Here is a 22,828-nt window from a genome sequence, read left to right on the forward strand (position 1 = left end):
CACTGCTTGCTCTCTTGTCCCATTGGTTGATCTCATTTTCAAACTTCTTTTTCCAGGTTTGTTGCTTCTGGTCAATTGAAAATGCAGCCTTCTTTGGCTGCCATAGAGGCTCCAATCCAACTGAAAATGAAGCATTCTGCTTCATGTATGCACTGCCTCTCCTAGTTTCATGAGTAGGACACCCCACTAAAAATGCAACCTTCTTTGGGTGCCATTGAGGCTCCATTACAACTGAAAATAAAGCATTCTTCTGCTGCAATTGAGATTCTCTTGGCTTCATCTTGATGTCATCCTCCATCAGAATTCAAGTAGTTGGTCGAATTGCCAGTCAAGGATTAGCTTTGGTTGATTTTACTGAGGGTTGAGCAGTTGCTATTATCTGCTTCCCCTGACTCCTTCTCACCCAATCACCAAGCACGGTTCGCGACCACTGGCTCGGTTTTGTAATTTGTCGGAATTGCTTCACCTAATCGCCAACAGTCAATCACCATTGGAGATCAATAAAAAAGTCAGATCCTCACTCTATCAACTCTCTGTTAGTTCTGGAATCGCCTCCTAAAAGTTCAATTAATTCCATTGCCGCTAAGGATTGCCTAAAACTGATCGATTTCTACCACTTACGGTTCGGAAATCAACGAGCAAAGGAGTGGGAGGAATTTGTTTCTCACAATGGACTCCACCTACAAGTTCGAGACAAGATCCACTTGTGCCCTCTCGGTTTCGCTCACTTAATTGCAGATCGCCTCCGCACAATTAGTTCCCAATGCTCAATGTTGAAATATTGTCTCGAGTATATGGTATAAGAAGAAAAGTGAAAGCAGTGAGTGATGGCAGTGTGCTAGAGGGCTATTGAAGAATTATATAGAAGTTTATATCCCAAACTATAATTAGTGGAAATTTGGGGGGTTAAACTGTAAATATCTAATGTGTTCTCTAGAGATAACCGCCAACTCTATAAATAGAGTGCTAGGGGGTGTGTGCGGCTATTCTATTCTCTTCTATTGTAACGAGTGCATTGTATTCTCTGAGAGGAAGGCTAGAGTTCTATTTTTAGCTTTGTAATCTTGGGAGAGAAGTTGTTGTTTTTGTACTCGAGAATAGGGGGGAGATCTTGCTGCTGTACTGGTCTTTCTTCTCCTTAATAAGACTGCTAGGAGGTCTCTTTGAAGGCTGGATGTAGGTTTCCTCAAAGGAAACCGAACCAGGATAAATTCGCGCCTATTGCTTGTGGTTTGATTGTTTCTTGCTCTTATTTTCATTCTGTTTTTGTTGCTTATATTTTCTGTTTTCAATTCCTATTATCGCTGGGTAGATCTGAGAGTGTTGAGAGAGGCATATACCATCTAAGGGTCATTCCGCATAGTCCTAGAATAACACTCAACACTAATTGTCGCTGGACTCACCTGCTGATACCGACTGTAATTCTCTTCAAATTCTGAGAATCAAGTACAGCGGTCGTCAATCACTTCCATGCATCAGAATCTGATTTCGAGCATCAATAGTCGAAAATTAATCCTCAGTCGAGAGACCCACCCAATCTCGTTGAAGTTCTTGAACTTGCTGAGTCCGTTGAATCACCAGACCATGGACTATAATGACTGAAATTGATTGCACTAGCCTTCAAATCGAATCAACCACAACTAAGGATTGACTTCTCTGATACCAATTGTCATAAACCTAGGGTTCATGACAGGTTTAAGAGGTAATTAGAAGGAATTGGGAAGTTAGATCGGAAGAGATGGGAGGAAGTTAGGGAGAACAAAACAGAGAGGGAAAGAAAGAGAGAGATTAGAGAGAAATTGGAGGGAGATTGAGAGAATGCAAGAGAGGGAAATAAGAGATTTCAATTCATCAATTTCAGCCCCCTCACTCTCTTACAGCCATGGCTTATTTATAGCCTCTAGCCATCATTCGCCCATGTGCAATACAACTATAAGCCTAACAAGTACTATATCATTATTACAATATTGCCCTTATCCTACTATTCGGGACATGACATGGGTCAAATATTGTAGTTCTAATTAAGACACAAGCAGCTTTTTTTTGGCAACCAATAGGTATGTCTGTTTTTCCTTTGGGTATAGAAAGTTGGTTAGTTTAGGAATAATATGTTTAAAAATTGAGTGTAGATGAGATAAGGTTATGTGGCAGAACTAGGAAAGATACAATTAACAAGTTGGTAAAATTTTGATGGTAGCACCTATTACTTAAGCCAGTTATCCATTTTGTACTTTTGTTTTTATGTTGATGTAGTTGCCTTACATTAGGATAATTGGATGGCCCCTATGAAGAATAATGCTAGCCTCACTTGCAAGTGCTGAAAGTTGCTTTCAGGACTAGTTTGGTAAGGAAATGATCCACAGCTTGTTGATGGGTCTGGCTTCAAGTCATGACTGTTAGATGGCTCAATTGAGACTAGAATTCTCATAGATGAATCACATTTAGATGCTTATAATATCTTAGGTGGTGTTCTCTTTGTGTTTCAGTTTTGAATTCTCATAGATGAACCACATTTAGATGCTTATAATATCTTAAGTGGTGTTCTCTTTGTATTTCAGTTTTGAGTTTTGAATTTATTTTCAGTTTTGTGTTTTGAGTATTTATTTTGAGATTTTTGAAAACGCGTTCTTTTTTTCATTCTAAAAAACTGTTTCTTAAAATAGAAAACTAGAAAATGTGTTTGCTTTGAAATTTTGAGAAATTTTATTCAATAAATTTGATTCAAAGTTGTAAAAATTTATTAATAAATTATAAATTTAACTCAAAAAATTTAAAATATAATACAAGAGATAACTAATAATCTAACTGTATATAATACATTAAAATTACAAAGTGCTTTCTAAAATCATTTTTAATTTAACTCAATTATTAATTTTATGATAAATTTATTTTTACCTACAAATTAAAAGCTGACATTAATTTTGAGATTTAAATTACCCACAACATAAATATTAAAAAAAATTATAAATCATAAAATAGTAAAATATTGATTTATCCAAAATTTTAAAAATATAATTGAAAAGAAAAATTAATAAAAAAAATCATTTGGGCGTGGAGAGAGGGCGGTGGCGGAAGGAAGAAACGACCGGCGATGGCAGATCTGGGCGTGGCAGGCGATGGTAATGGCGGTGGTGGGTGTGGATGGCGGATCTGGAAGAGAGAACGGCCTAGGCGAACGGCGAGGTGCAGTGGATTTGGAAGAAATAAACGGTGTAGGCGAACGATGTGCGGCGACAGCGATGGACGATAGTGGCAAATGACGCAGGCAACGGTGATGGCGGTGGCAGGCGCTGCGATGGCCAACAAGGAAGGGAGGGAGTCTAGAAGGGAGAAGGAGCCTATGGCCGATGTTTACACTGCGTGAGAAGGAAAAGGGTGCCGTTTTCCGCGTTTTCAATTTTTCATCGTGTTTTGGCTGAAAACAGCCAAAACGATTTTTGGTTGTTTTGGGTTTTCTTTACAAATTTTTTTTATTGTTTTCGAAAATGCGTTTTTGAAAATAACAAAGAGAACACGTTTCAGTATTTTGAAAAACTAAAAACTCAAAACAAGTTAAAAACAGCAAAGAGAACAAGCCCTTACTGTTTCAAGACATTTGTTTTGTTGTTTGATTTAGATAGAACGGCCTGGTGATTTCTTTGTCAAAATTACTCCCATTCAGTAAAGGGGCTAACTAGTTCACAAGGGTCCTGCCATCATGGGCTTTGAGAGGCCACTCCATGCTTTATACCTTTGAAAGCCGGGCAAAATGGAGCAACCTTGATGCATGCCAGTTACAGCCATGAAGTCAATATATAATAATACCAGTGAACTCAAGTATTTATTAACAAGGGCTAAAACCAATTGCAAAATTGGATGAGAGAAGCCCCATCATACAAAGCATATGTAGTTGGACTTCTGCTCTAATTTCCCTATGAAGCAACTAGTTTGGCACCTTCTTAATCATCAACTATTGCTACTTCACTACAATAATCTGAAACAATAGTAAATAGAGTTGGACATATAACTACCTCACTCAAAATAAATGTTGTTCTGGTGGATAGAAACCTAAATGCTGACTCTTGATGTAGGATTACGCATTTTGTTGGCTTCAGCTTTCAGCGCCCCCCCACCCAAGAAAAAAAAAAATTTGTCTATGGCATTTTTATGATAGAAACAACAATTGCCTAGTGTTCTGCTTTAAATTTGTTCTTCTTACCTGTGCTGACCCTTGGCTTTGTTTAAAGTGGACTCCTAGCGGCAGGCGTCTTATCACAGGATCCCAAAGTGGTGAATTCACTCTTTGGAATGGCCAGTCATTTAATTTTGAAATGATTCTGCAGGTATAGGATTCTAAGTGTTACCTTGTTAATTTTTAACTTTTGGGAAGAAGCCAAATTGATTTTTACTAAAATGCAGGCTCATGATCAAGCAATCCGGTCTATGGTGTGGAGTTACAACGATAATTGGATGGTCACTGGTGATGATGGGGGCTCAATAAAGTGAATGAACATATTTTTATCATTAAGGGAATTCTTTATGGTATTTTATTTTGGTAGATAAATTAATTCATCTGATGTGTAAATATGGTGGCAATTGGTAGGTATTGGCAGAACAACATGAATAATGTGAAGGCCAATAAATCCGCTCATAAAGAATCAGTCCGTGACTTAAGGTAGACATATAGATATATGTCGTTGCTGGGCCAGCTTTTTAGTACTTAAAATCTGTGCATTTATTTTCCACCATATGCTTCTTCACTTAATGGTATTATTTCCTTGAGCAGCTTCTGTAGGACAGATTTGAAGTTCTGTTCATGTTCTGATGACACTACAGTCAAAGTATGGGACTTTGCTCGATGTCAAGAAGAGCGCTCACTATCTGGTAATGTCTCCTGAATGCCCAAAATGCTTGAGAATGACTCTGTTGCCACAGATCTTAGTGGAACATGAATCAATGCTGCCTAAAATATTTTATATGCTTCAGTATTTCTTGCACTCTTCGTATTCATGACAATACAGTACAATACCTTTATTTGACTTAGACAGAAATATTACCGTGAAACAATGGCCAGAAACTGGACTGACCTTGAGACGACCCAAATTTTTTTTTTTTGCGAACTCAAATAAAGCCCTTCACATACAACTCATTAACAACGGAAATCCAAATAACATACTTACATTACAATTTCCTTAAACATTCTTCTTATGGCTTAACTACCCATACATTTCAAAGTAAAGAGCAACTAAAATCTAAATACAAAATTAACTATTACATTCTTCTGCCCTTGAACCCCCCCGCAGATCTTTTGGTCGGGATGTGCCCTATACACAAAAGTATCACACGAAAATCAAACTCCATTGGACTCGTCCTTATCCATAGTTTTGATACGAAGCAAATAGATAGATTCATGAAATACCCAACCATAGCCACATGAAATGCACCCGTGCCATGCACCATTCTCATATGCATAATGAATAATGTATGTAAATCTTTGAAACCACATAAACTCTTATATACATACATATCAATCGACTCTAGGGGCCCTTTAGCTCAACCCAAAGCTTATGTCCATAAATAGCATACGGTCCTTGGGGCCCATTAGCTCAGCCCAAGGTCTTATCATATCATACACCACGAGGTCTTTGGGGCCCATTAGCTCAGCCCAAGGTCTTATCATATCATACACCACGAGGTCTTTGGGCCCATTAGCTCAACCCAAAGCCTTGGCACACAAATATCATACATAACATATTACATATAAAACATGTTCATGAAGTATTTTCCAATCACAAGCTTCCATATGGCCCAACATTAGCTCTTTGTCATGCCTATGCATGCACATTTATTCCCCATAAACATTTACCCAAGATATAGATTCATGAGGAGAACACCCAAAAAGAATATCGAACATTTATTAACAGCGGAGACTAATATAAATATTTACCTCATCATTCATTTAACCTTCACATTAGGGCTTATCCACCCATACATCTCAACAGTTGACTGTCAATGCTTGATTTCCTAAACGGTTGACAGTCATGTCCCAACAGTTGACAACCAGCGCCCATACATCCAATGGTCGATAGTCATGACGCGAACGGTCGACTGGCAGAACCCAGCAACACTAACGACAACTGCGAGAAACCAAAAATACAAGCAATATAACACCAAAATCTTGCATAAATTGAATCCTAATCAATTAATGCATCATTCCTTGAGAATATAGGATGAATCAAAACCCTATTAAAGCTTTCAAAAAGATTCAACAATTCAAGCAATCACAAGATTTAACAAGCAAAGGAGACAAATCCATTATTCCAAAATAAGGGTTTTCAAGAACAAAATCATAGATGCAAGGAACAACGATCTGAACTGGAAATAGCATAGGAAAGAACCATAATAATAAACATAGGGAAAATCGCCAAACAAAAAGAAGTTTAATAAGCAAAATTTCAAAATTTCTAGATTTCAAGCTGATTTTTAAGGACTTGATTCGAGCTCAATTCTTGGTCAAATACCACAAATAATATATCAAAATTGAAGCTCAAGAACTCTAGTTTTTTGGAACAACAAATGGATTCACAATCAGAAATAACCACAAAAAGTTATTCCACAAAAAACCGAAGCAAGGCGGAACTTGTAACAGTAACATTTTCAGATTTTTGGCAAAGATTAACGAGGCTGCTACAAACTCAATACGAATCCAATTAATGCAAGTAATATATCAAAACGAAGCTTAGGAAGTCTAGTTTACGGAGTAACAAGCGAATTTTAAATCGAATATAACCAAAAAAATTATACCCTAAAGAATACAGCATACGCAAACTGCCCGAAATTTAAAAGTTACAAATGCCAACAGAGTTCAAGCTGATTTTCAAGGACCTGTTTCAGGCTTGATATTTGGTCAAATACCACAAACAATATGTCGAAATTGAATTTTAGAAACTCTAGTTTCTGGAAAAATAAACGGATTCGAAATCGGAAATAAACACAAAAAGTTATTCCACAAAAACCGAAGCAAGGCAGAATTCGTAGCAGTAAAATTCCCAGATTTTTGGCAAAGATTAACAGGGCCGTTTCGGGCTTAAAATGAAGCCAAATAAAGCAAGTAATATATTAAAACGAAGTTTAGGAAGTCTAGTTTACAACACAACAAACATATTTCAATTCGGATATAAACACAAAGTTATACCCGAAACATACAACATGCGCAATCTGGCCGAAAATTAATAACTCCGAATACCAACATTTCAAAATGAAATAATGCGTTTCGGGAATAAAAAGGGAATTTAGGAACTTGCAAAAATGGAAGGAAGGAAATAGGAACTTGTCTTGAAGGATTTACCCCTTGATTCCTGCTCAGAAGGCTGCTATGAAGGAGAGAAACACAACCACGCGGACTGAACAGAGGAACCAAGCAGCAGCAAGCAACTAAACAGAGCTGCTGAAATGAACAGCAGAAACTCTGAAGCTTACACCCTCACCCTTGTTGGAGCCTTCGAAAAATCAGGGAAAGAACAAGAAGAAGAGAAAGAATGAAGGAGGAAGAAGAGAAGACAAGCAAATGCCAAGCTCTCCCCAAAATCTGCCAACATGCTTCCTTCTTTCCTCTTTTCTTTTCCTTTTATATTTCAGTCCACTTTATACCTCCACCCACATATATAAATATATTACCCCTTTTTCACATCAATAAAACATAATAAATATATATATATATAGATAGATATGCACACACACGGCAGCCCACTTCCAATTAAACCCCCACATATCAATTTTGACTTTCCACTAAAGTATAATCCACTCACTTTGACTTTTCAACCACACTTGATATTCCTCTCTTTTGACTTTTCCACACTTTACATCTTCATAAATCTGTCTTTTCGACCCATTTTACATTTCCCTTGCTTTGACTATTCCACACCATTATACTTCATTCATTTTTGCTTCCCAATATACATCAAATTTTTATTTAATTTGACTCTTTAACATACACCAATAATTGCTCATTGCATTATATAGCGAGCGGCTTAAGAAGACGAACCCAGCAGAAAACGGTCGACAGCTTGCTGTGCCTTCTCACTGCTGCCTTCCCTTCTTTTCTTTTCTTTGACTTTTCAAGCATCAATTATAAACTATTTCACTTGACATTTCTTTGTACATAATTTCATCTTCACAAATTTTCAGCTCTCCAACACCCCATGATATATTTCTAACCCATTGGTCAAATAACGACAAAATACAACACCCATAAAAATAACAGCCAAAGGACCTAGACCTGCTAACGGGTCGTTACAGACCTAACATCAAATATGGTTCTGAGGTTCTCAGAAATATTACCCTAACATCAAATGTTAAAATTTTATACTTCTAGTTCCTCCTCATACCATCCTATTTGTATTAGTTCATTGTTTTGTGGTGGCCAGAAATCTTGTGGTTGTGGAGGAATAGAGGTGATGGAACTTAGACAGAAATATTACCCTGAAATTGAGGCTTAAGAACTTAAATCAAAATTTTAGATGATATCAGATATTTAACTTATCTTTGGGTTTGGGGATATGTCATCCTTTCTTCATTTAATGAATTGATTTTATGGTCCTTTCCATCTTCCCCTTTAGATGTGCTATTTAGTTAACATTTCATCTGAAACATTTGATAAAGTAGATCGGCCAACTCTTTAGTGTGCTTCCCAAGAAGTTAGATTAGGAAGTTTAGAGTCTGTTTAGCTATGATCTTTGTGTTTCATTGTTTTTGGAACTAAAAGCAGTGAACATTTTTTACAGGATGTGTCAATGGTGATGTCATGCAGTTTCCATTTTTGTATCAGGACCAGCAAAACATCTTTTTCTTTTTCTTTTTCTTTTTCTTTTTTTTTGTTTTTTGTTTTTTTTCCCCCCTCAATTTTTCTTTCTAGAACTGGGTGGTTTAAAATGCTCTTGAAAACAGTTTCCAGAGATAAGTCATCAAATGCATTTGTTTTACTCTTAAGAAAGAAATAGCTATGCTGGGTTTCTTTGGTTTGGAACTTTGAAAAATTGGATCTGTCAACTTTCCTATTAAGGTTTAGTGACTTCTTTTTATCTTGCAAGTCTTTGATTTTAGCAACATATCAGTTACTGGAATGACAGGTCTGGAATGCTTTGTACATGATATGCCCGAAGCATTAGCAATAACCATACTTAAATTGTTTGGTTCTTTAATTTTGTTCTTTGTTGAAAATTTGTTGTTTGATACTTTGAAAACTAAAAATTTGTATTATTATTGGTATCATCTGTTGTTCAAAGTTTGCATGAGATAACCTTCAGTTTTCCATGTGGGGTTCATTCAAACTCAGGCAGGCCATGGTTGGGATGTAAAGAGTGTTGACTGGCATCCAACTAAGTCATTGCTAGTTTCAGGTGTGTACATTTATAGATGTATTTTCTGGGTGTCTCTTGTTAAAATCTTTTAAGTGGCGTAATATCTGTATGCATTTGGCTCTTCTTAGGTGGAAAAGACAATCTTGTAAAACTTTGGGATGCCAAGTCAGGGAGAGAGCTCTCTTCATTGTTAGTAAACATTATTCATCATGCCAGTTGTTTCTTTCTTTTTTTCCCTGAACTAATTTGATGTTTAAGTCTGGTTAATTTGCAGTCATGGTCACAAGAACACAGTTCTTTGTGTCAAATGGAACCAAAACGGTAACTGGGTGCTAACTGCTTCAAAGGATCAAATCATCAAGGTTGCCAACTTTCTTTCAATTTGTGTTTTAATTTTTAATTCTCAAGCTACAATGATTGTTAAGTAATTCAGTTTGCCTGTATGCTGCATTTTCAGCTCTATGACATACGAGCTATGAAGGAACTGGAATCTTTTCGTGGGCATCGAAAGGATGTGACTGGTTGGTGCCTTCTTACTGTATGTTCTTATATACTTTTTTCATATCCAATATCAGATTGGGAATGTAGGCACTCTGTTCCCCTCTTGTACTTTTTTTGTTGTTGCTGTGTCTAATATCTTGGGTTCAATTAAAGGGCCTTTTAGAGGGGACCTTAGCATCTGTAAGACTGCCTCCAGACTTGGTTCTGATTGGCATGTTCCTACTTCATGCTGATATAAACTAAAACTAGCTGATTCCCATTTGCTAGTCTTACCCATGGAGCATCTGATGTTTAGCTTATGCAGTTTTTTTTCCCCAGTTTTAGCTGTGAATAATGTTTGTAACTAGGGATGGCAAGAGAACCTGGACATTCAGGCCCCTGCCCGATTGACTTAATAGGATAGGTTTAGTGTGCTTTAATGGGGTAGGGAGGGGTTGTGTATGGGATTACACAAGTTTAAGAGTTTTGGACTGGGGCAGATATGCAGAAGGCCCATCCAGATCCTATTTATGTGCCCCTCTTGCAACCAATCCTGGCCTCATTTATCCTCTGTCACTCTTGAGTGACTCCTTGATCTCTATTCCTTTGCTCTCTATATGCTGTAACCACAAATCATACTGCTTCCCTTTATCCCTATCTGCTGCACCTCATCTCCCTTTCTCGTTTTTCTACCTACCTTTGATAAACCTTCTGTGTTTGGGTTCCTTGATTTGTAAATATTGGCCAATATTCCAGAAATTAGCAGGGAACAAATGGCAAAGGAAGGTAATTTTAGATATCAAATTAACCTATATTTACATATGATATATATATATATGTACATATATGCAAGTACATACTCCACTGTCTTATGCATATACCCTTTTATATTGGCATGTACATGCACAACTATGACATTATCAAACTGACTTCCAAAATCTTTTGCCCCCCTCCCCTTCAGTCCAATGGCTTATTCTCTCTTTAATCTTTTCAGTTTACTTGTTGGATGTATGTTGAAGAAAACATCTTAGGCTGGGAGTTGGGAGAGGTGGGGCAATAATGGGGGAATGCTCATGTGAGTTGGTTGTTCCGGACCTCATCTTGTACCTGCCATTGTCTTCATTTCCATTGATTATGGATCTGTTTTGAGAGACATGATTGCATAAGAGGGATTTAAAAAAAAAAAAAAAAGACTCCAAAATCTTGTTTCTGTGACACTCGAGTCCAATCAAGAAAATTTTAATAAGGTCCTTCACTAAACTGATTCCTAGTAGTTGGGAGTGCTGGGTATCTTTGTTCACTGCATTTATTGAAATTCTGTACATCTGTGCCTGAGGAAGTTCCACGATGCCTACCCAATCTTTTGATATACTTTGCTCTTGGTCCTGTATGGTCGTGCCTGTGGAATTCCTTCTTGTGCTTAATTCTTTGATGTGGTTTGCTCTTGGTCATCCATTGATCAAAATTCCTCAACTTATTAGCTGATTTCTTTGATCTGTATGTTTCTGACACTGATGTTACTTCTTATGTCAATTTGTTAGCATTGGCGTGGCATCCATTTCACGAAGAGTATTTTGTCAGTGGCAGTTTTGATGGATCTATTTTTCATTGGCTTGTTGGGTAATTTCTTTTCCTCATCTAGATTCATATGTTCAAAGTCCCTCATGTTTTCTTTCCACACTGTAGAATCTTTAGCTTTCAATTGTATTTTCATGTGATAGCACCATATACCTAGGATGAGTGTTTTTATGCCTCATTATGTATCTTGTAAGTGTTTATTGGTCAGGCTTTTTGCAAAGAACGACATGTTTATCTATTTATAAACTTTTTGAGTGAAATTAGTTTGTTCTAGAAATTGGGACTTGTTTTGCGTGGATTTCTTTCTCCTTGTTTTTTATTTATTATTATTTTTTCTTTTTGAACCCCGGGGGGGGCTCATAGGCAGATGGGCTCTTATTTTTTGCATGAGTCAAACCCTTTATTATGTTATATATGATTTATCTATTTTACTATTTGGCTTGTATTGATATGTTAGTGATTATAAGTAGAGTAGTTGGCACAAAGTTGCTTTGTATTTCTTGTATTATTGTTTTACTATGACATTTGATTATGATGTATTTACTATTTTCATGAGGTGTATGACAGTTTTTTGACAAGTGTTATGAGTTTTATGGCATATAATTTCCTTAGGTAGCATTTGTTAAAATGAATAAGATAAAGTTGTATCAAGATAAGGTTGGAATGCTTTCCGAACCAAGATACAGAGTAGTTAAGATAAGGCTGGAAAGCATTCCAATATTCTTATCAAACTGTTAATTTTTTTTTAATGCATTGGAGAACTCAAGCGTCTTTTATTTTATTTTATTTATAAGGACCAAAATATGTTTATCTTGAGGGTTGGGGGAGGGGGGGGGGGGGGATAAGCATATCTGGAAAAATTCATATATGAAGTCACGTGACTTCTTTTCTAAGGGTCACCGGATAAGTTTAACAAACACATTGAAAAGGGCAAAAGTATAGAATACTTTTTTATATCTTACATTTTTCGGTCTATATCTTGGTTAACAAACATTACCTTAAGGAAGAAGAAAAATAAGAAAATAAATTAGTAAGCTCTTAGGAAGGCAACTCATTAAGTGCAGAATTTGGTCAGTGGGTAGTTGCTGGAGAAATGAATAGGCCAATAGACAATTTAATGTTATGTGCTCTTACATGATTCGTGGGGGACCCCTTCCTGGTTGAACTTTTCAAGGTATGTAATGCAAAGGGCTGAAGGCCAGCTTGAGCTTCCTTTTTTGCTTAGAGAGGGATTTGGTGCTGGGAATTTGTCCTGAGGTGGAATTTTTGGTCGGTTGGCTACTCATGGTAGATTTCTTACTGCAGATAACTTCATTCCAAGGAAACTGATAAATCACTAAATTTGGGGAAGAGTGTTCTGCAGCTGTTCTCTTTGATTGCATATTTTGTAGTTGGGCAAACAGTGTTGCACTTGATGTTTAATATTTTGGGAGAAATAAATATATGCTCCTTTGGTCATGTAGAAGTTCTGTATTTTATTTTTTCAAAAGCGCTTTTTTTTTTTCATTTTTTTAATGTTTGGTTTGTGGAACATTTTAATAATTTGGTTTGCTGGTTGGGTTGTGCAGAAATTTATAGCTTTTAATTCCATATTCCCACCTGATTTATCTGCTTAGAAACTTTGCACATGATTTGCACTATTTTAGTACCTTTTTGATAATCTATTAACTCCAGGAAAAGAGAATATATAGTAAGGAGTTCTCTTCAATCTATTCACATGCAATTCATGTACCTTTAATATTTGCAATTTAACTTTGGCGACTTATATTAATCTCTCATATTTCCTGATTCCTAAGCCAATCACCCTCTCTGTAAAATAACATCATCCGTATAGAACAAATGAGTAGGCATCAATGGGTAATAACCAACCCCATCCCCCTCAAATTTTTCCAGAGACGTTTGCTTACTAACTATCCAACATCCTAGTGAGAGCTTTCACTGCCAAATGATCAAAAGATAGCATAATGGCATCTTCTGAGGCTTCTGGAAGACTGACAACCTTTGACAAGGACCAAAAATCTGAAAGCGGAAATGTAAAAGCTACTTGCTTTAGTTTTGAGTGAAGCACATCCTTGTTTGGAACTAAAATAGAAAAGCCCAGTTAACATTGCTCCGAGCTTTTTTTATGCTCTATTGCAAATTATTGGGAAGTCTAGAATTTGTCCTCTCATGGCCATTGTGCACTTCGTCTGGAATCTGTTTGCTGCATGAGGAAAACATTCCTTCTTTCCTTGGGATAACATTGAGAAATTTATTTTCCCTTAAAAAGTTGTCCTTGTTGCAGCACTTGACAATGCTGAAAAAAGCCACAGTTATGCTTCCCAGTTCTAATATACTGGGGTCATACTATTTGGATTCTCTCTCTCTCTCTCTCTCTCAAGATTAATGCTGAAGCAATGGTTTAATCATCCACCTTAATCGATCCAATTGTAGGGGGGCTAAGGACCATGTTTGAACAAAAGAATTTATGCTCTTCCTGATTGCAAATTCACTAGTCTTTTCTGTTTTTCTGCTTCGTCAATTAGTATTGCACATCTTATTATGAAGAAGTCAGAATGAGTGCTATGCCACATGGTCCTTACCTTTATGAAGGTAATTTAAAATCATTTTGTGGATCTATGGTCATGAATGTTACTTTTTTGCACTCATTTGCTGACTTTTTTTGGGGTTATTTACCATGTGTTGAACTCTTGTATGTTATGCTTTCATTTCTTGCTTCAACATTCAATCAATTTCAGGCATGTTTTCTCTCATGACTAAGTTTTCCAATTTTGCAGCCATGAAACTCCTCAAGTTGAGATTTCAAGTGCACATGATAATAGCGTTTGGGATCTTGCATGGCATCCCATTGGGTACATTCTGTGCAGGTAAATCTTGATCTTTATGTCTGATTGTTATGTATTGCATAATACCTTTTTGTTTTTTTAATTCAAGATACTGTTTACTCTTATCATTTTATGGGTTTTTGTTGCCAATTTAAAATATATGATTTTGTATTTCTAATAACCTGACTGCAAAATTGGACCCCTAGTTCTATACTTGGGTATTAGACTCCGTGATGATAATATTCTAGTTCATCTAAATTTAGCATGTCATTGTGAAACATCACCCTGCCCACACCACCAGAAAAGAAACAAACGATAACTTGATTATTGAATAAATTTTGTAAGTCACAAGAATTAGTAAATAACTAACTAAATTAGGAGATTCCATAACCAAGAGCTATTTATTAAAACATTCCAAAATCTAAGGTATCTATTTCAAATGTTTAACTGCCTTTTTAATGTAACTGTTTTAACCAGTTTGCAGCCTGCGTGCCATTTTTGTTATGGAAATTGATGTTATTGTTTTTGTACTTACCTACTTCAGGGATCGTGTTATATTTCTATAAAGCAGAGTAAAACCTGGTCGACCTATTGAGAAATCTTATTCCTGCACTTTTCTCCCTTGATCCCACTAACCCTGTTTTTTCTCCTCTTCTCAGAACTGTTTCCCTGATGCTTACGCTAACATTCACTCTCATCCCATGATATTCTTTGCCACGTGGTTAAGTTCTTGCCTTCTTTGATGTTGGTTCTCAATTATAGGAAAAGAGAAGAAAGAAAGTAGTTCTTATGAAACAGTGTTTTCAAATGGCTTATAAATTTTATTTTGGAAAAGAAACTGGTAAGTTATCTAGCAAAAAAAAGAAACTGGTAATCTTTAATATCTCTAATGTGCTGTCTGCTACTCAGATTTATTGCTATAACATATTCTACCTATGGGGCCTTGCAATGCACATAACTTGTTTCATTTACTGGTTGTACATGAAATAATTAAATCCTTTTAAGTTATACTGTTGATATTTCTATATAATTTCATTAAAGAAGTTGATATTTTTCTATCTATATATTGCTCATTTTTATATAAATTTCTCTATTAGTATATTTACAAATTAAAGTACTAATTCTACATAGAGATTTAAATTAACACAAGAACATATAAAACATTAAACCTACTTGGTGGGGTCACATAAATATCTAGAGGCCTATGCCTTTCTAGCCCTTCCAGAGATAAGGAGAGTTTTCTTGGTGTTTGTTTAGTTTTATTTGTTCATTCAGTCAGTAAACTTGTATTGGCTTCTGGTGCAGTGGTAGCAACGATCACACAACCAAGTTCTGGTGCAGAAATAGACCTGGGGATCCAGCTCGTGATAAGTTCAATGTTGGCCACAGCCAAGGTCTAATCATTTTATTTGTTACTTTCCATTCTTTTCTTTTCTCTAGACCGAAACTTACATTGAAGATTGTTTCTGCTATTCTGGATAACTGTTTGGTTCTTAACAGGTTATGGAGAGCAAAATCCAGCTCTAGCTGGTCGCATGCCTGGTAATTTCCAAGGACCTGAGCTGCCAACAACTCCTGGACCATTTGCTGCTGGCTTGACACGAAATGAGGGCACCATTCCAGGTGTTGGAGTTGCTATGCCATTATCTATTTCATCTCTTGATACAACGACTCAAGGGGAGCAGAAACCGCCTATGTCAATGCCTTTAGGGGCTCCTCCACTACCCCCTGGTCCACATCCTTCACTTCTCGCTGCCAACCAGCAGCAAGTATATCAACAAAATGTTCAGCAAGCTCAACAGCACCACCAGCCACACCCACAGCAAATGACATCTTTGCCTTTGCCACCTCCAAATTTGCCTCAGCTACAGCCACCTTCCCATCTACCCATACTTACACATCCTCATTTGGCTCGTCCTCCACCTCATCTACCCCCTCTTGGTATGCCTTCGAGTATGCCATCATCAATGCCAATGCCTGGTCAAATGGTAAGAATTTATGCACATCTACTTTTGTTATTTTCTGGTATGGTACCACCCCAGTTTCCTTGTTTGTTCTTTTGTTTCTTTAAATTAATTTCATATAACAGAGGAGTTGCCTATAAGTGTTTTCTAGAGATCTATTAACTATTTCTTGAAGGCTTGAATTGAAGGTCCTATCCCTCGATCTCTTGTTGCTGAAGCTTTTACAGGAACAACTGCATAATGAGGAAATGGAGTTGAATCCTTGGTGTAGGATCGCTCCTAGAATTTTTTCATGCAGTTATTGTTGCATGTGTAGTGTGTTGTACTTTTAATGGCAACAGATCCCCCTTTATTATTTCCTTAACTGTAACCATATTTTACAACAGTAAATCTCAGCAAATTCTTTGTAGGAATAATTTTGAACTCTTCTTAATTGATACAAATTTCTGCCTACAGGGTATGCAAGGTGCAATGAATCAGATGGTTTCTCCATTGCAACAGGGACATTTTATGATGAATCCTGTGCACTCGGGGTCAGCACCTCCAGGTGGAGGAATTCCAAGTGGATTGGCAAATATGCAGGCTCCTACAAATGCAAGTGGGACCCAAATGTATCAGCCAGGTGGTGCATTCAACCGGCCACAAGCTGGACCAGTGCCGCCAATGCCAGGACTGAATCCTTACCAGGTGACCAAAAAGTTTTACTTCTAGCCATTTTTGTAAACTGTATGTCCAGGATTATTTATCAAAACTTCAGAATGGGATTTATATTAAAAACCTCAAATGTGGGGCTAAAATATGTTGTTGCTTGCAATAATGTTTCAACTCTGTAACTGAAAAGTGAAATTCTTTATCTCAACTTGCCATTTTGGCCATATAGAGAACTTGTAGGAGCTGAAAGTGTAAGTTATCAGATGAAAGTCAGAAGGAACTTATTTGTAGCCAATTTTGCAACCTAATGAAAACCATGAGAGCACACATGATGCCTGCCAACAACTGTTCCGCACTATTGGCAAATAGGTTAGACTTTGAGATAAAGAATAAAGTGTTTGAACAAAAGAGAAAATCAGGTTTTCTATAGATAATAGGAGCAAGATGGGGAACATACTAACATGTATAAGGTTATTCATAAGATAAAATGCACAAATACGATTAAAAATAGCTTGGACATGTAGAAGAAATATACACATTTGTAAGAGAAGTAAATGAAATAAAGCAGTTTGTAACAAAAGAGGTAGGGACAACCAAAGAAGCTTTGTGGAAACTCTTATGTAAAGCCCATGGATAGATGACAGTTGCTAGAATCCATCTAGCCGATCCCGCCTAGTTGGATTAAAGCTTGTGATGATGATTAAGGTTATTCCTATTTTATTCTAAGACATTCACCCCCAGTCTTGCAGTCATACAGGGGGCCACACAATTTCACCTATTACCATTCGGCCATCTCCATAGCTGATTTTTGTAGAAAGTTTATTTAATTCATTCGACAAATACTTTGCTTAATTGATGGGAATTTGACGGGTATGAATCCTTAATAGTTCTCCCCCAAACGCCATCACTGTATTTGGTTTGATCTACTCCTGCTGCATTATCATTCCGTTCGAAGCATGGTGTACCACTTAATACCGATAATTTTGTGGTCTTTAACTGAATTGCATTTTATCTTCAAAATCTTTTCTGATTGTATAGGATGATTATGTCAGTTCTGCTAACGTTGACTTTTCTTTCTGTCCATGCAGCCTGGGAATCCTAATGCGGGTGGCATGGGGGCATTGCCATCAAATTTTGGCCTCCAGTCCGGTATGCCTCCACCGCTGCCCCCGGGTCCTCCACCACAGGGAAAATCAACACAGTAGCCGATTCCTGTAGGTTAGATTATTTCACAGAATGTAGGATGTGCTTAGGACGGCGTGGACAAATTTCTGCTCTCCGTATCTTGTACTGTTTGTCCTATCAGTTAAACTCTTTCTTTTAAAAAAAAAATAAATTGGTTACATTTCTCCTTTGTGTTTGTGCAGTTCCCAATTTCTTTTTCGCTGTTCATAGGAAACTGAAATGTGGTGATTTTGATGCTTTTATTCACGATATAAATGGGTAGACAAACGTGGGTGATTGGGTGAATCATGTGGTTTGATTATTGAAGCACCATATGCCTCTGTGTTCAGCTTTGGGACTACTCTCTTGTGTAATTTCTTGATGTATCTTGTGATTCATCTTTGGATCTTCTTCCCTTTATTCCTTGTATGAAGATAAGGAAACCCTTAAAAAGGATTTGAAATTTAAACTTCATCTAATTGACTCGATTTTTTTTTTATTAAAGCTTGTAATGATATTTAATAATTTACAGAAAGAGTTACTGAAGTTATATAAATAATCTTTATGCCATAGGTATTTACACATACACATACATGTACATATTTGAAAATTAGGTCGTTCTTTTTACTGTTTTTATGTTACTTTTAATTTTTAATTTTTTAAAATAATAAAAATATATTTACTTTATTATTTTTAAAAACGTATTTTAAAAAATAAAAAAAAAATATATAGAAAACTCAAAATAATAAAATATTATTTTGACTGTTTTTAATTAAAATATTTAAAATATGGAAAAGAAGAGATAATTTATTTATTTATTCGTATTTTATTTTTATAATAAAAAAATATTACAAGATTCAGTAAAATGTGCATATTTTTTAATAATATATTAAAATTAAATAATTTTAATTTATTAAATAATTAAATTTATAGAATAAAATATTATTAAAAAAATATTTTTAAAATTTGAAACAGAACATATTTTCTAATTTTCTATTTTGAAAAATAATTTTTTTAAATGACAAATAAAATGTGTTTTCTGTTTTTTAAAAATAAATTATTAAAATTAAAAATTCAAAATAAATTTAAAATTCAAAATTAAAAACTAAAAGTCAAAAAGAATGCAAACTTATTTTTTAAAATGCAAACCAATCACCAAAAAGTAAGATGGCGAACTAAACTTTTTTTTTTTGTTTTTTTGGGTAAAGTAATTTATGTTGAAGCAAACGGAATATCGAAGCAGAGGTCTTATATTTTTGTTCTTAAGTAGCTTAATATGTTTTCTAGAAAAAGCAACTATATAATGTACAAGCAATGTTGTGCTTCATCAAACACTGCATTTTTATTATTATTTTTTTTTATTTTGAGCTTTTCTAAAATTTTCTTTTAAGATGAAATATTTGTCCGTTAAAAAATACAATAATATCAAACATGTCCTAAATTACCGAATAATAAGTTGCCTCCATTTTTTAAGTGTCTTTTGAGTATTGTGCACGTGTATTGGTTGATATGAGTTTGTTATAAATTAAATAATTATTCTCACACAAAATATGTTTACAAAAATAATTTTCACAACCGCAAACAAATCAAAGAAGGTTGAAATAAAAAGGTTGACAGATTAATTCATATGCATTGCAAAAGTTGACAGACAATTCTTGTAGGTTGAAATTAAATCAAAATCTAAACAGATATATTTTGATTAAATATAATTATTGGCATCTGAATTTCACAGACTGTTTTAGGCAAAAATAATTCATAAAAGATATATATATATATATTACTATAAAAATCTATGAAATTATGTGTGTACAATTCTTTGTGCATGCATAAAATCTGTTCACCACATTCATACTTCATCTTAACCTTTAGCATAAATGATAGAAGATTATGCTGCATTTCTACCCAAAATTATTCAGAAAATTTGATCCCCATTACATGATTGCTGGTATGAGAAAAAATAAAGGACAATAAACTAAAGAAAGAGGCAAAGAAGTGAACAAAAAACTGTATTTCTTCCTTTTCTATCAACATTTACATAGGCACGAACATTTCTAATGTCAAAAAATTTACCCAAGTTAAGCTTAAATAAATAAGAACAAAGAAGTGGGAAAAAGAAAAAGAAAAAATCTAGATGAGATCAAAATTATTGGATCATGATCTTGTTCTATCACGTGAATGAATATCTTCAATGCCCTCTCTCATGCAGTTGATGGATTGCATTTCCTTGGGCTTTTCCTCTCATTAGATGAGGCCTCAGCTTATTCACATCTGACATCTGAACTGGCTTCAGAAAAAACTCTTCTGCTCCTTCTTCCAAGCATCTGATGATCCAAAACCCATCACCCAAATCTTATATCAGTACCATAGAATGGATTATATGATTTTGGTACGGTGTTATTTATGTTTCTAGAGAAAGTTGTAAAAGTGATGAAAAGATAGTTTGATTCAAGAATACACCTAAAGATAATTTTCCTCACCTGCTTATTCTGGAGGGCACATTTTCTGATGACATGATCACCACTGGTATGTCCTTCAGAAATGTGGATTCCTGAAAGTTACAGATGAAACTATTAGTGTTTTTCATTTTCTAGAGAATTTTCAGGGAAAAATTTTAAAGAAACCCACCCATATGTAGGAAATTAAATTATTGGAAGGGAAAGAAAGAAATAGAAAGTGGGTAACTCAACTGACCTTGATCTTTCTTAAGAGGTCATAGCCAGTTATCCCAGGCATACAGTAATCTGTGATGATCAAATTTACTTGCAGTTGCTGCAATCCCAAACCAAAATTTAGAAACTTATTTATCAATCAGAAGGTTGAAAGAAGGGAAGGGATTTTTGTCAACTTAGAAGCAATTGCAGAATGAGTAAATTAACAAACCATACTTGATGGTATGAATCTCTGTGTTCATCATCTTGCAAGCCCAGGAACTCCAGAGCCTTGCTTCCAGAATCCACAGCAGTAACTGAGAGGGAAAAAAAAATAAAGAACAAAAAACATTAAAACAAGAAAAACCCAGATGAGCAAGCAATCAAAAACCCAAACAGAACAAAACCCAGAACTTCAAATTTCTCGAAGATGTGAAATCACCTTGGTAAGAAGAGGTCTTGAGAAGCCTTTCAATCAGCTTCCTGTCAGCGAGGCTATCATCAACTGCCAGAACATGGAACTTGGCATCAGTGGCCACACAAGCCATTGCAGAGTGGAACCAGAAATCCAGAATTGAAGAGAAAAGAAGAATGTTGGGAACGGAGGTTTGTGGGTTGAAGCCATGGGAAAATATAACCAGGAGATTGATGGTTTGGGAAAGCAAGATCCGACCAGATATCTTTCAGAATCTCACGGATCTTCAAGGTTGATTTTTGAATTGGTGTGCAAGCAATGAATTAGTCCTTTTCTTTTCTTTTTTCTAAGCGTAATCTTTTGGAAATGGGATTCTCTCCAGTGGACTTTTTCTCCTAACAAATATAATAACAACAACATTCTGCCATTAATCTCTGGCCATGACCATCCACCTACCTGTCCACTCGACCTTTCGCTTATCCTTGTGGCTACCAAGAAGATGATGATGTTTTTATTCTTCTTTCTTGGTAAATGGTTTTTTTGATATGGTGGAAATTTACTGCCGCCAGTGAAATATTTCTTCAATATATTCTAAAACTTAAGTATCTTCAGATTAAATCTCCAAAAATATTATTGGATATTTGATTTATCAAACGCAATCTCTTGGTTTTTATCTAATTTTAGTTTAAATATTTTCTCAATCGTCAACTTTGATTTAAAAGCATCAAAGTGTTATTTTAAAAATGTTAAAACATTGTGTGTTGTTAATGATTATTAATTTATTACTATTGGCCCAAATGACAACCAAATAAATAAATAATACTTATCTCATCTTCCTACAATGCAAGCATTAGTTGCGTTTTGAAGGTTAACGTAAAGTCAAATCTTTATTTTTTTTTTTCCCAAGCAAAAAGAAAATAATGTAAAATATTATAGTGAAGCATGTGTGAGAGACTAGAGATGGTAGCCTGGTCCTTTCCTAATGGTACATTGTACGTGTTCCCTATCTGGGTGTTACCAAATACAAATTTTTTCTAATATTTTCTTTGACTTTTTTTTTTTTGAAAAAAAAATAAAGATATGAATGATTAAAACCAAGATGTTACTTTATTTCTATTTGTTTTAACACGTTAATCATCTAAAATACTTAAAACACCCTCTTTTTTAAGTTATTTAAAATAATATCAATTTCTTCCACGTTAGTTATACAGATTATATGATCAATAATAATGTAATTAACTAAACTTATAATTCAAATTTTAGTAAAATAATCTTTAGACAAGCTATTACTTTGTTTCAAATATTATTATATAATTAAATAACAAAGAGAATTTCAAATTCCAACTGACATTAGATTGTGAAGGAAGTAGTCAAATTTTATTCAACTTAAAACTGATTTTCAGATTAAAAGAAAGTACAAACAAAATTAAATTAAATACCACAAAGTGTAATTATATTACTTTGACTTTGATTAGATGCATGGCATTATTCTGGGTGGTGTTGAATGAATTGACCCACCAAAAATTCTTCATAAACCACATCGTTTGTTGATAATTTCAGGGGGGGGGGGGGGGAAGAGACATTTATATATATATATATTATTGTATATATAATTTGTGTTTGTATATTATTGTTTATTTTGTAAGAGTGAAAGGCAATAAGAAAGTTTCAAGCGTCTGTTAATAATTAGATAATTCATTGACCTTTTGGCTTAGCGAAGGGCTGTGACCTTACAAAATTAAAAAATAAAGACAGTGTATATGAG

The 22,828-nt window shown here is 35.2% G+C and overlaps 2 protein-coding genes across 2 annotated transcripts in view; one reads left to right on the plus strand and one right to left on the minus strand.

Annotated features, from left to right (window-relative positions):
• LOC127795720 (flowering time control protein FY) overlaps positions 1–18,190 on the plus strand; it is a 30,217-nt gene extending 12,027 nt beyond the window's left edge. Inside the window, exons 5-18 of the mRNA XM_052327584.1 lie at positions 4,227–4,322; positions 4,399–4,481; positions 4,583–4,654; positions 4,766–4,863; positions 9,318–9,377; positions 9,467–9,527; positions 9,613–9,700; positions 9,796–9,859; positions 11,360–11,438; positions 14,174–14,263; positions 15,527–15,615; positions 15,722–16,209; positions 16,642–16,872; positions 17,925–18,190. Of these exons, the coding sequence (XP_052183544.1) occupies positions 4,227–4,322; positions 4,399–4,481; positions 4,583–4,654; positions 4,766–4,863; positions 9,318–9,377; positions 9,467–9,527; positions 9,613–9,700; positions 9,796–9,859; positions 11,360–11,438; positions 14,174–14,263; positions 15,527–15,615; positions 15,722–16,209; positions 16,642–16,872; positions 17,925–18,041 (1,716 nt within the window). The 3' untranslated portion in view covers positions 18,042–18,190. The remainder of the gene's footprint in view (positions 1–4,226; positions 4,323–4,398; positions 4,482–4,582; positions 4,655–4,765; positions 4,864–9,317; positions 9,378–9,466; positions 9,528–9,612; positions 9,701–9,795; positions 9,860–11,359; positions 11,439–14,173; positions 14,264–15,526; positions 15,616–15,721; positions 16,210–16,641; positions 16,873–17,924) is intronic.
• Positions 18,191–19,870: 1,680 nt separating this feature from the next.
• On the minus strand, positions 19,871–21,541 carry LOC127795736 (two-component response regulator ORR9-like). Its single transcript, XM_052327608.1, is given in 6 exon segments — positions 19,871–20,226; positions 20,228–20,321; positions 20,478–20,548; positions 20,692–20,769; positions 20,886–20,965; positions 21,091–21,541. Coding segments are annotated over 6 exon segments (504 nt in total). The 5' UTR covers positions 21,197–21,541; the 3' UTR covers positions 19,871–20,151.
• Positions 21,542–22,828: the final 1,287 nt, after the last annotated feature.

This window comes from Diospyros lotus, chromosome 1, assembly GCF_014633365.1.
Source record: "Diospyros lotus cultivar Yz01 chromosome 1, ASM1463336v1, whole genome shotgun sequence".
NCBI lineage: Eukaryota > Viridiplantae > Streptophyta > Magnoliopsida > Ericales > Ebenaceae > Diospyros > Diospyros lotus.